This window comes from Sycon ciliatum, chromosome 3, assembly GCF_964019385.1.
Source record: "Sycon ciliatum chromosome 3, ocSycCili1.1, whole genome shotgun sequence".
In the NCBI taxonomy this organism is placed as follows: Eukaryota; Metazoa; Porifera; class Calcarea; order Leucosolenida; family Sycettidae; genus Sycon; species Sycon ciliatum.
The window spans coordinates 28,574,513-28,587,505 of NC_088645.1; the positions used below are offsets into that span (position 1 = coordinate 28,574,513).

Here is a 12,993-nt window from a genome sequence, read left to right on the forward strand (position 1 = left end):
CTAGTTCCAGCACCTTTGATCAGGCAGGACCGCGCTGTCCAGCCCGTGATCTGTCATTGGTAGTCTCCAAGGCGACAATCACATGACATACCGAAAATACAAAGCTTTCACAATTGTAAGCACATGCCCATGAAAACCAACAGAACGGATCTCCACATTTCATGACTTTCTATCGATTTTTTCGAGATAGTGGTGGTGTTCCTATTTGACAACACGCGCGTGAGCGGTAGTTAACCTTGACTTGTCTGTCAACAACTGACAACAGTGATGTCAAATGCCTGTCCTTTGGTTGCACCAGCTGGCTTATCTAGTCTATTTCTAGACTTTTGAGTTCCAGTCTTACTGTCAACTTTAGTATCTGCTGTGAGATACCATCCAGGTACATGTATGTGAGGATAATTCTGGCAACATCCCATCCCTGCAACACTCTATAGAACGTGAGTGCTCATGCCCAATGTGCGAAACACCGGCGTCCAAAGTGGTCGACCTATTGCGCGACTGGCGCTGATCGCATTGGAACGAGATGTCCTGAAGTAGAATTAAATTTACAAAGAACCAGGTTGTACTTGCTAGCAGCGGCGAGTATCCAGTATCAGCTTGTTTGCGTATATTGTGTGCACAATGGAAAGGAGACGCAAAGCCATTGGAGTGCTTACGGGTTTTAGAGGTGAGTTACCTATTCATATGGGTGTGACTACTTCAAAGTAGATGACTTGTTGGCTATCTTTGCACAACTGATGGGCATGGAGTGTGGAGGTGTACGCTGCTTTTTGAAAACGTGGCTATTCTGACGTTACCGCAATACTATGGGATATATTTAGGAGAGGATGCATGCCGCAGGATATCTGACACCATGTGGACACGCGAGCCTACATGTACATTAGGTGAATGGACATAATTTTTACGAGATATATAAACATTTGTTCTCGCTCCACATATACTGGCACACACGGAGACATAGACAGCAATAGCGACAACACACAAAGAGAAGGGTAGGTGGCCGCAGCCAGATGTGAACCGGAAAATGAGTGAGGTATGGAAGCAAGGACTGAGAACAGAGGGTCTAAGATAGAACAGGCGTGCCAGTGGATAACAGAAATAGGCCATGATGCAGAACCACTTGGGACCGTCAGATTAATTTTCCTGAACCGGGCCAGACGGGAAAAAAACCCTGGCGCCGACGTACGCAGTTGTGAGGGACAAAACCGGGTTTATATCCCCAATGACGATTACGCATCATGTAGGCATGGCAAGCACATCATGGCCAAAAGTGATAAAAAAGCAATGATAATATGCACAGGAATGAAGGGTGGGAGGGCAGGGACACTGGTGAAACTCAAAACTGACTGAAGAAACCATGCGAAAGTGCTCGTTGCATAACTTACAGACACCTAGGAACTGGGGACCACCTCGAAATGGGCCCAAAATACGACTGAATATTGGGTCCAAGAACGAGCGCTGGTACAGCGTACACGAGTGAGCTGAGAACAAACGACCATCATGCCAACATTACCTCACCTGAGTAGTCTTCACATCAACACCACATAGAGCCATGGCTACATCTAGGAACGCAATGGCCATCATCAACAAATATCACTAAATTGCTTGGCTAAAATAGCCAGATTTCAACGGCCAGAGCGAGAACAATTTGCGGCGCATATTTTCTGAACCATGCATTGCCGGACAGTGGACTATCTCCACTACCACCCAGGACATGTCTCGTAAAAGTGTTCCACGTTTTCTGGAAATAAACAAATTTGAATATTTTCGCTTCACCAAATTGCAACATTGCCAAATTCCTACCTGACGACGGAAAGCGCCTCCTCAAGCTCCAACACCAGGCACCGCTCCAGACGCCAGCACACCAAACACTGCAGCGTGGTCACCTCTACTGAGTCTTGCAAGAAATTTGAACTGACAACTCTTGTCACCCCAAAACACCAACCATTTCCTTCCCTGAATTTAACGAATCGAATTTCACTAACAGAAAAGCCCTGCAGAAGTGCAATAAATACTGAGCAAACCTCGATTGTTCAGTCCTCATACTCTTGAAACTGGCCGTCCGCCAACTACTGCGTGACATAGCAGATGGACGGATTTGATCGAGTTGATCGACAGTCAAGATCAGAATCAAAATCTGGACGACGAAGGCTGGATGAACAGCGGTACTGCTCGAGTATGAGTGACTGGAACTTGCTTCCCGTGTGCACCAAAGCCAAATAACATGCACACGCACACCATAATATTATTTTGATCTACTAACTGAGTTGCTCTTTCCTTTGTCCTTGTATTTGTGAAACAAGCGCAAAGTTCGTGAGCCAATGAACGCAGTGGATTCCGTTCCTGCCAGTTGTGACTTGAAGACGGGCAGTGGACCTAGTTCCATCACCTTTGATCAGGCAGGACCGCGCTTTCCAGCCCGCGATCTGTCATCGGGCGACTCCAAGGCGACAATCACATGACATACGGAAATACAAAGCTTTCACAACTGTAACCACATGCCCATGGAAATCAGCAGAATGGAGCTCCACATTTCATGATTTTCTCTCGATTTTTGCGAGATAGTGGTGGTGTTCGTATTTGACAACACGCGTGTGAGCGGTAGTTAACCTTGACTTGTCTGTGAACGACTGACAACAGTGATGTCAAATAGCTGTCATTTGGTTGCACCAGCTGGCTTCTCTAGTCTATTTCTAGACTTTTGAATTTCAGTCTTACTGTCAACTTTAGTATCTGCTGTGAGATACCATCCAGGTACATGTCTGTGTGAATAATTCTGGCAACATCCCATCCCTGCAACACTCTACAGAACGTGAGTGCTCATGCCCAATGTGCGAAACACCGGCGTGCAAAGTGGTTGACCCATTGCGCGACTGGTGCTGATCGCATTGGAACGAGATGTCCTGAAGTAGAATTAAATTTACAAAGAACCAGGTTGTACTTGCTAGCAGCGGCGAGTATCCAGTATCAGCTTGTTTACGTATATTGTGTGCACAATGGAAAGGAGACGCAAAGCCATTGGAGTGCTTACGGGTTTTAGAGGTGAGTTATTGATTCATGATAATATCATACTTCCTCCGCTAACAAAAACTTTGGGATGGATTTTGATGGATATAAAAACGCTTAGAACAGGTCAAGAACAGTTTGTCTCGACTGCAAATCACTAGATGAAGGTGATTCAGCCTATGTACAGCCTCTTTAGGCCGCGGTCACACATGAAAAGCTTGCACCGCTTTTGCGGAGGCGGAAAGCGGAACTACCGCAGCCGCTTTGGCGGGCCACACGATGCAGCGGTCACACATACATGTAGACTACTGTGCTCCTCAACGCTCCGCTTTGGCGGAGAGAATGCAAATGCAGCACGTCCTATGAAATTTTAGATGTTCTTGTCCGAGTTGAAGCGACCTTCGCTTGTACAAGTAGAGCTATCGTGGATCGCTGACAGGCTGCTGAATGTCTCCTGTCAAGTACACTTGTGGATTTGGGGCGCATTCACTGCGGCCCAGTACAGGTGTATTTGAATAATTATTACTAGTTTGGTTTACATCAATATCAAATTCAAATAGTTGTATAGCAGGGTGTCGTTGCCTCCTTCTTGTCTGAGTTGAAGCGACCTTCGCTTGCACAAGTAGAGCTATTGTGGATCGCTGACAGGCTGCTGAATGTCTCCTGTCAAGTACATTCGTGGATTTGGGGCACATTCACTGCGGCCCAGCACGGGTGTATTTGAATATTAGTTTACATCAATATCAAATTCAAAATAGTTTTATAGCAGGGTGTCGTTGCCTCCTCCATGATCCATCATCGACCCAGCGACTGCGTGGATGCCTGCAGTTGCAGTGAGGGTGTGGCTGAGTACTCTACTACTCCCTGGTTGCAGTCCTAGTGTTGCATACTCTGGTAGACGTATTGCTTGGAGAGAGAAGGAGAGAGTTGGAGATCGTCCGCGATCAGGGCCAATGAGTTGGGAGACGGATTCCCTCACCAATTATCCACTCATAACGATGCAGTATTGTTTGCGAGATCTCCAGAACGTACAGTTCATTGGCAAAGAAGAACAATATGAAAACTGAATACCAAACGGCAAACAAACAACACCAGAACTCAGTGCAGAAGTAGCACACCAAACTCCAAAGCCATCACCACGCAGGTTCCGCCAAAGCGGATCCGCGAAAGCGGAGGCTCCGCTCGCATTTTTTTGGCGTAGCGAAATCCAGACTTTCCGCCAAAGCGTAACTTACGCCTCCGCCGTTGCCGAGGCAACGGCGGAAGCGTAAGTTACGCTTTGGCGGAACCGCCAAAAAAGTGCATGTGTGACCGGGGCCTTACAAGAGAAACTGTTGGCGGAATGAGAATAGAGTTCAGTTTGCGTCGCTTTCGCTCGATTCATTTTTGACCTGCGTCGCTGTCGTCATCTGCTGCACGCGAGTCGTCACCTGCTGTACGCGAGTCGTCATCATTCTCGAGTCGTTGTTCAGCTCGTTTCAGCCTTGCCTCGGCTTCTTTGATCACACTCCGCTTGATGTCGCCGTCGTTCAAGTAAGTTTGCTTTCAAGCTGCGTGATCCGCCGCGATGGCCTTTACTCGTTTCCACCAGGGAGTCGTGAAAAATATTTTATGACTCCCTGGTTTAATCTTCGCCCTCCAGAACTCTGCGAAACGAGACGTAAAGGCACAGCCAAACTAATTCCATTTTCTCTAATGGATACCAGTACTGAACGGCAGCGGCTAGCAAGTCCAGTCGACTTTCTTTAGCCACGAGACTCGCATCGGACTGCAGACTGCTGAAAAATGCATGGTCATCAGCATTCGAACCTGGGCTTTGCGCAGGTTGAACAAGAACTTGAGTTCAGAATTATTTTCATTGAGCCGTGCGATCGGAGCAGCTCCTTGTTCACTGTGGCTATTCTGACGTTACCACAATGCTATCGGATATATTTAGGAGAAGATGTATGCCGCAGGATATCTGACAACATGTGAACACGCGAGCCTACATGTACATTAGGTAAATTGGACCCAATTTTTACGAGATATATAAAAAATTGTCCTCGCTCCACATATACTGACACACACAGAGACATAGACAGCAATAGCGACAACAACCAAAGAGAAGGGTAGCTGGCCGCAGCCAGATGTGAACCGGATAACAAGTGAGGTATGGAAGCAAGGACTGAGGACACAGGGTCTAAGATAGAATAGGTGTGCCAGTGGATAGCAGAAATAGGTCATGATGCAGAACCACTTGGGACTGTCAGATAAATTTTCCTGGACCGGGCCAGACGGGAAAAACACCCTGGCGCCGACGTGCGCAGTTGTGAGGGAAAAAACCGGGTTTATATCCCTAATGACGATTACGCATCATGTAGGCTTGGCAAGCACATCATGGCAAAAGTGATAAAAAATCAATGATAATAATTATGCACAGGAATGAAGGGTGGGAGGGCAGGGACACTGGTGAAACTCAAAACTGACTGAAGAATTCAGGAAAAGAAGCGACAATAATGAATATAATATATTATGGCAAATATGGCATTTAATGCCATATTTAATGCCATATTTGCAACTGATAATATTTCGCTGCGCTCGGCCGGTTTGTTTGTTTGTTTCTTTTATTTGAATTCGTTTAGAGCACAGGCAATTCTGCCTTCTCACCAGAGGAAAAACCTCCGGTTTCTGCTAAGAACGAATATAATATTATGAGAGAAGGAAATATTAAAAAGAATCATAACAATCATGATAATTCCAAAGCACAAAGTTTGTATATAATTCAAATGGGTGTGTGTATGTGTAAGCATGCAGTGAAGAAAACACCGAGAAAACATGCAGTAATGTGTAGGGATGCCGAGCAAGGTGGTTACAAATTACAATTAATTCTGTTTAAAGCCAGTTTAAAGGCAACCGCCGCACTGTGGAGGCGAATATCGCTGGGAAGGGAATTCCAAAGAGTGCTTCCCACAAATGTCAATGACTGACGACCGGAAGGTCCAGGAAGGAAAGGCACTTGCAGTAGCCGCTGCTCCTGTCCTCGAGTAATTCGGCGATCATCCCGGGATGCTTGGCCTGTGTTAGCCATCAACTGAAAATAGGTGCAGAAAAGAGGACTTGCAAGAATCAGATCATGTAGGCAACGGAAAACAAAAAATAAAACCTTGTAGTTAAGAATGTGAGTTAGGGATCGAATAGATAAGCGCACGAGGAGGGGGGCTGTGGATGCACGGCTGGAGAGTCGGAAAATTGCACGAATTCCGGATTTGCTGGATTTGATTAAACGACTCTGCAGCTGCTGTGTCAGCGACGGGAAGAATGCATTGGATGCGTACGTTAGTCGTGCTTGCACAATGCCAATGTACCAAAGTCTGCGGGCTCTTATGGGCAGAGATCGCCCATGGCGCCATAGCTGGCTGATGGCGACTGACGCCTTCTGCACAACACTGGAGACATGGGGCTGCCAGGATAGCTGGTCATCAATGGTTACGCCAAGGTATTTGGCAGTGGAGGTAACAGTTAAGGCTTGATCCTTACATTTCACGACTGGTATGTCGCCAGTGAGTCCCCGAGGTTGAATTACCATGACTTGGGTTTTGCAGGTATTCAGCAGAAGCCCAATTTCGGAGAGCCAGTCAGACAGACGTGTCACAGCCGTAGTCAACGTCTTGCAAACAGTGTCCAGATCTGAATCAGAATAATCTAGGATGATGTCGTCCGCGAACTCCTGATGAACAACAATGCAAGGTATGACGTCGGAAATGTCACTCGTGTAAAGGACAAAGAGAAGCGGCCCAAGAACACTGCCTTGGGGCACACCTCTTGAGCATGGGACTGCATCAGAAAGAGCCTCACACACCTTGACACGTTGAGTACGACCAGACAGATAGCTAGCCAACCATAACAATACTCTGCCATTGACTCCCAGGGTGAATAGTACTTAGGAATACTGGTTGACGAACATCTGTCTTTCTCAACCCAAGTGGATGCAGTATGTGCAAATGTCAATAGGAAGGTTGGAGCATTTGTCCACGCAAAGCAGAATATCAGCATTTTTGGCAAACGACTTTTCTATTTATCGATCATTCAGTCCACATTTGAGTTTGGCAGCACTGCATATATTCATTGCTTATCACAAGCCCTATATGACAAGCTTCTTACTGCCAGCCGCGTAGCATTAAAGAGAATATTTTCGTTGGATAGAATGACTCCCACCACTCTTCTATACAGTCATACTAACTTGTACGCCCTTGAGAAACGCCTCAACTTCAAAACCTATGTATTTGTTTACCGCTGCCTGAATGGACTTGCTAGTCCTCTTCTGCGAGACCGCTTTACCTTGCGCGCCCATGGTGCTCGCACTGCAGCCACCACCCGTGGCCAAGTCTCTGCTGCTCTTGTTCTGCCCCCCGCTAACACCCGATATGGCTTTAGTGCAATTTCTTATTTGGGCGCTGCCAGGTGGAATACACTTCCACCGGCTTGCCGCATGTCTAGTTCACCAGCTGAATTTCGCTCATCCATCAAATTATACCTAGGGTTCCCTGTAAAAAGGCGCTGACGCCTGTTGGGAATTCCCTCAAACCAGTCAAAATAATAATATAATAATAATAATAGTTTATCAATCAGACGTTGATGTTGGACACGGTCAAACGCTTTTGACATGTCAACCATCACAATACCTGTGTATTTTCGCTCTTGTTTGGCCAACAGCCAACGGTTGGCGGCTAGAACTAATGCATCTTCGGTAGAGTGCATTTTCCTGTAGGCAAACTGACTGCTAGGTAATATGCTATGTTGCGTGAGGTATGCTGTGAGTTGCTTCTTTACAAAGAACTCCAAAATCCGGGACAGAATAGGGAGCAATGACACTGGTCTATAGTTAGTAGGGGATGTTGCATCGCCACTCTTGAACAGTGGACTAATGTGTGATGTTTTAAAACACACTGGCACAGGGCCTGATGTCAAGGATGCATTGACTAGGGTGGTAAATGGACGTGCCAGGACATGTGAACACTGCTGCAGTACAATTCCAGGAATGTTGTCACTCCCAGATGCTTTGTGAGGACTCACAGTTTGCAAGCATTGTGCAACATCAGACACGCTTACCGGCTGAAATGTTGAGAAGCTAGATGCAGAGGCTGGACCATGTGGTATATGCAGCTCAGGTGGCCGCATAGGGTCATGCACAATGTCTCCAAAAAATTTACTGAGTGACTCAAGCGGCGCTTCAGGTTCTTTCCGTGTCTTCTGTCGGCCTGTGACATCGTTCATGACAGCCCAAAGTTGCCGTTGATCTGATGTATCACATCTCTTAGTGAAGTACAAGTTGCGCAGACTCCTGTCCAACTTCCGTGCTTTGGAGCGAGCTGATCGGTGTGCTTCTTGAAGGTTCTGATCGGTTTTGTCTCGGAGCCAGAGACGATGCGCCTGGTTCCGTTCACGAACACTTGCCACTAACTCATCTGTAATCCAGGGGCAAGGACGTCGAGATTTGCGGCGCCGTTCCCGAAGTGGAGCATGTTTGTCTAGAGTGGTCTGGATTCCCGCAGTGAGTGACGACGCAAGCACATCCACACAGACAGAGTCACAGGTAGTTAGCGTCTTCTCCAGGTCACATGTAAACATATTCCAATCCACTTTGTGCAAACAGCGAGTCTTGCGCAGATGCTGTCCCTTCAAGTGGTGACTTGCTGAAATTGGCAGCCTGGCAAGTATTGCAGAGTGGTCACTGATATCCAAATGTATGGTCTCGCAAACACCCTGGATCGGGGTGGTAGACAAGAATAGATCCAGTAGTGTGGCAGTACTGCTGGTTACTCGGGTAGGAGATGTGACGTGGTTGCGAAGGTTAAACTGGTTGAGTACATGATGCAAAGGAGTCACAGCATGGGCATCATTAAAGTTTACGTTGAAGTCTCCTACTAGCACAGTTGTGGTCTGCGGTCCACTGCAGGCAGTCTCTAGATTTGACTCCAGCCCATCCCAGTAGCCCGCAGATTCACTAGGTGGTCGATAGCAGCAGCCCAGTAAGACTGTCTCATTGCCTGGTCGACTTGGGGCTAGAATCTCCAGCCACAGCATCTCCAGCTCACACTCGAGGTCACGTCTTCGACGGACTTGCAAGGACGTATGACAGTAGAAGGCAACACCGCCTCCTTGCCTGCCTTCCCGATCTTTGCGGAACACACTGAAATGAGGAATGTTTACTTCTCTGTCTGTTACATCGGCTGACAGCCAAGTTTCCGCAAGGCCTAGGATGTGTACTCCACGGGTTGAGATAAAGTCTTCAATTTCTGCTACTTTTCTCCTAAGGCTACAGACATTTAAGAAAGCTACACTGGTCATGATCTAATACGATATGGTGAGTTCGCCAACTGTCATATGCCGGTCGTTGCTCTCGTTGTTACCCATGACCATGTCCTCCTGTTTCATGTCCGAGTCGGTCAGTAGCTCATTTACTGAAAAGTCAACAAATTTTTGTTTGGCACTCTGAAGGTTTTCCGTCCCTTGGCCACCATAAAGCCTCCCTTGTCATCTGGAGGGCAGTGAGCAGTTCCCAGCTCCTTGTTAAGCTGGTCTGGTTTGGCTGATTCCTGACTAGGTGAAGAAACTTGAGGTGTCCCAGTTTCAGGTGCTGAAGCTGTACTGCTTGCTGACTGGCTGGAACTCACTGTTGGTTCTGAATTTGCACCCACTGTGTCATCCAGTGTCCCCTGGCCCTGAGTACATGTACCCTTCAGCGCGCTGGCTGCTGCATCAGCGTACGGACTGGGCCTCCTGGCCTGGTGGGTGCAGAGTTTGGCGATATGAGTGCTGGAGCCACACTTGTAGCACGTGGGAACTTGACCCCTGTGCCAAACTCGCAGTTTCTGACGGGACTCAGACAACATGATGGTGGAGGGTACGATAGCTGTGGGTACTAAGTTTACGAATGTAGTACCAGTTGTGAAGGTGCAGCCTTCCACAGCCTTTGTTTCCCGCTTCGGAACACCAATGACGGATCCAAATTTCTCCATCGCGGACGTAATGGCGGACAGTGGGGTGTCATCCGCCACACCAAATATATGCACGGACACAACTGCTCCATCACCAACTACTAATACTAGTTGTTTTCCTTCAAATTCTAACCCTCTGGACAACACCTCGTCCCTCACGGCAGTGCAGGAAAACGAAACTCTACAGAATCCGCGCCTTCCACTCAGATCCACCTGCTTGATATCATCAGGTTTTACACCACCTGACAGAAGAAGTCTGATGAAAAAGGCATGATCCTTCGAGGACCACCCTTCATTCAGCTGAATGGAACAGATTCTAGACATCTTTATGACAATTCTACACGCTCTCTAGCCAGTTTCTGCAGAAAAATGTATCACTATCGGAGCTCAAAAGTTTGCTTCCACTCCCCACGCGTACACACTGTGGTATGCCGGTGAGAAATACAACATCATGCCGGTATATACTGGCACATCGCTGTGAACAAAATGATACACAAACATATTGACATCAGATGGACTCGACTTGCGGACATTTGCGGACTCATCAGAGCCTCACAGAGACAGTCAGGCAGAACCTGATAACAATGGCAATGACAATAATGTTTCCAGAGCAGGCTCGAAAGTAATTCTCTGCAGTGCTCAAACTGGCAAGTCAGTGAGCTCTGCGTTTCAAAATAACGAGATATATCGACATTTGATTTTTACTGGTCTCCTCCAACGGGCTTCTCTGCTCACGGTTGCGAAAAGTTGCTAAAGTTGCGATCTCTTCCAAAAACAACCAGGAGTTGCGAAAAAAAGTGGCGAGCATCTTTGGGAAAGGGCTATTCCCCACCTGTTCGTATTCTCTAAAATAAGTGTCGGCATTCATGTTCGCGGTCACGTGACGGCAACTAAAAAATTATTATAGTATGGAATACTGAATGTTACTAATAATTACTGTTGAATGTTTCTGTTTGTCGATTTGCTCATTGTACAGCCTGTTGGCTCATGGCAGTATGTATCTGTTTAGAGAATCAAGGTGTGAAAGGTAATTATCTATTCGTTATTTTATTCTTTTACTATTTTCAATGGATTGAGGGAAAAGACACAAACGGGAAAAGTCTGAAGCAAAAATTGACTGTCACCACCAGGAATCGAACTAGGGGCCTTCGCTTGTAGCCAGCGATGCTCTAACCACTGAGCTATTGTGTTGTCGTCATCCCAGCAGAGACCGTTCAATATTTTCTTTAGACTTCGTTTTGTTTTTTTCACTGTTATTCTAAATTCGTAACATACATATAAATAGGTGGAAAAAAACAAGCAGCTACTGAGTAGAGGCTGCACTAGGCAGCACTAATAGTGAAGTGCAAGAGGCTTCACCGACCAAATGTCTTGGTTTCAATGCCACGAGCATGCACGGAGAAAAAAGAAGAAGAAAATTGAAGCGAAGCTAGATTTAATTATGGAGAAGTAGAATGGGTAGAGTGAAGGTAAAAGTGCCGGTATACCATTATTTAACTCGGGTGGAGAGCCAAGGATTAAATTGAAAAAGAGGACCAAAAGTTCAACAATGTTCTGCTTATAACCGTTAGTGTTGGACAAAACAGATAACTTGTAAACTTATGGTATACCATTATGTTGTTAGAAAAATCAAAAACAAGATAAGGAGAGTATATTTTGCAAGCAGGCGTTTTAACTTTTCGGTGTTCATGACCACCATTCTGATTATTATCCTGATGATGGTCATGAAAACTGAAACGTTGAAACGATATTTTTGTGAAATACAGTGCTCTCTTGAGTGTAGGCAGGTTGCCTGCAAACTATTCCTTCAAAATTTTGATAAAGAAGGAGATTGTGATTTATCAGTTTTTCGATTGATGTACCATGCATGCAAAACACAGCTGAGAACTCTGAGCAAGGCCAGGTACGCGACTTAGCGGGTCTGGCAAGCAACGAGCCCGAACATTACAGGAAATCTGTTGTCCAGTACCAAATGCTGTCTCTCAGGTGTCTGTAGACTTTTATCTTGCTTGACTGAAAACGTTTTTTGTGCGGGTGTTGCGCCAGCAGCGTGTCAGGTAAGGATTTCAATGCGCCAATACAGCAGAACGGGAACGACTGCGTCAAGACGGGTGGAACTGACACAGGGGAGGGGTCTGACAGTTGATAAGGGCGGCTATTGGCATTACTGTGCCGGTTCCTGATTTTGGGATTGGCTGGAGAAACGCTATACGGTGGCAATACAGCAAGTAGCTGAGGAGGACCAGTGATTAAATGCATTGTGTACATGAAGGAGAGAGCAGAAACAGTCCCGCGGACAGCCAGACTGGGGTGAATTGCAGTCCTCTGGACAGCTCGCTGGCGTTAGAACTTCAATGATATGAGCTGCTCGTCGTAGAAAGCTAAGGCGCTCCTGGAGGCCGATGGTTAGGGTCCTGAGGTGACTAAGCGAAGGACAGTTTGGAGCCAAATCGAATTCAAATCAATGATATGCTGGTTTCCTCCGGTGCAGGGGTGCCACCAAACAGGATTTTGGGCAGGTCCAGGTCAGTGCCTCGGAGGTTTGCAGTCATAGCCTGTGACCTGGCGGGCTCGAATATCACTTTCCACTGCCAACCCCACTCATGCAGGCCGCCTGTAGGTATCTGCAAGGTCAGTACAGCGTCCTGAGGGCACTGAGCTGAGGATACTAAGCTGTATAGTGTTGTATTTTCCGCGGAGGCCTCAAGCTTACCATTGGCAGCAAGAGCATCGGTAGCGTCATTCACATAATAATTATCATTAAAAAAAGAAAAAAATTCAAGGTTCGCGTGAGACTCGGTTGGAAACCGAGTTTTCGCATCCGCCATGGGAACGCCACCCCTCTCTAGGATCAAGGCGCAGTTGCAGCGCCTAAACGGTGGGAGGTGAGTAGATCAGACCCACCACCAAGCGGTCAAAGACCGAAATCCCATTAGCTGCATCCATGTTTTTTAATAACACCTTAAAACTAAATATATAAACGTAAATTATCGGGTCCGTTCCCGAAGGG

At 46.7% G+C, this 12,993-nt stretch overlaps 1 protein-coding gene across 1 annotated transcript in view; it reads left to right on the plus strand.

Annotated features, from left to right (window-relative positions):
- Positions 1–2,820: 2,820 nt before the first annotated feature.
- The window catches only part of LOC135812635 (uncharacterized), a 58,753-nt gene continuing 48,580 nt past the window's right edge, over positions 2,821–12,993 (plus strand). The window contains exons 1-2 of the mRNA XM_065325933.1: positions 2,821–3,042; positions 10,960–11,010. Coding sequence (XP_065182005.1) covers positions 2,997–3,042; positions 10,960–11,010 — 97 coding nt within the window. The 5' untranslated portion in view covers positions 2,821–2,996. The remainder of the gene's footprint in view (positions 3,043–10,959; positions 11,011–12,993) is intronic.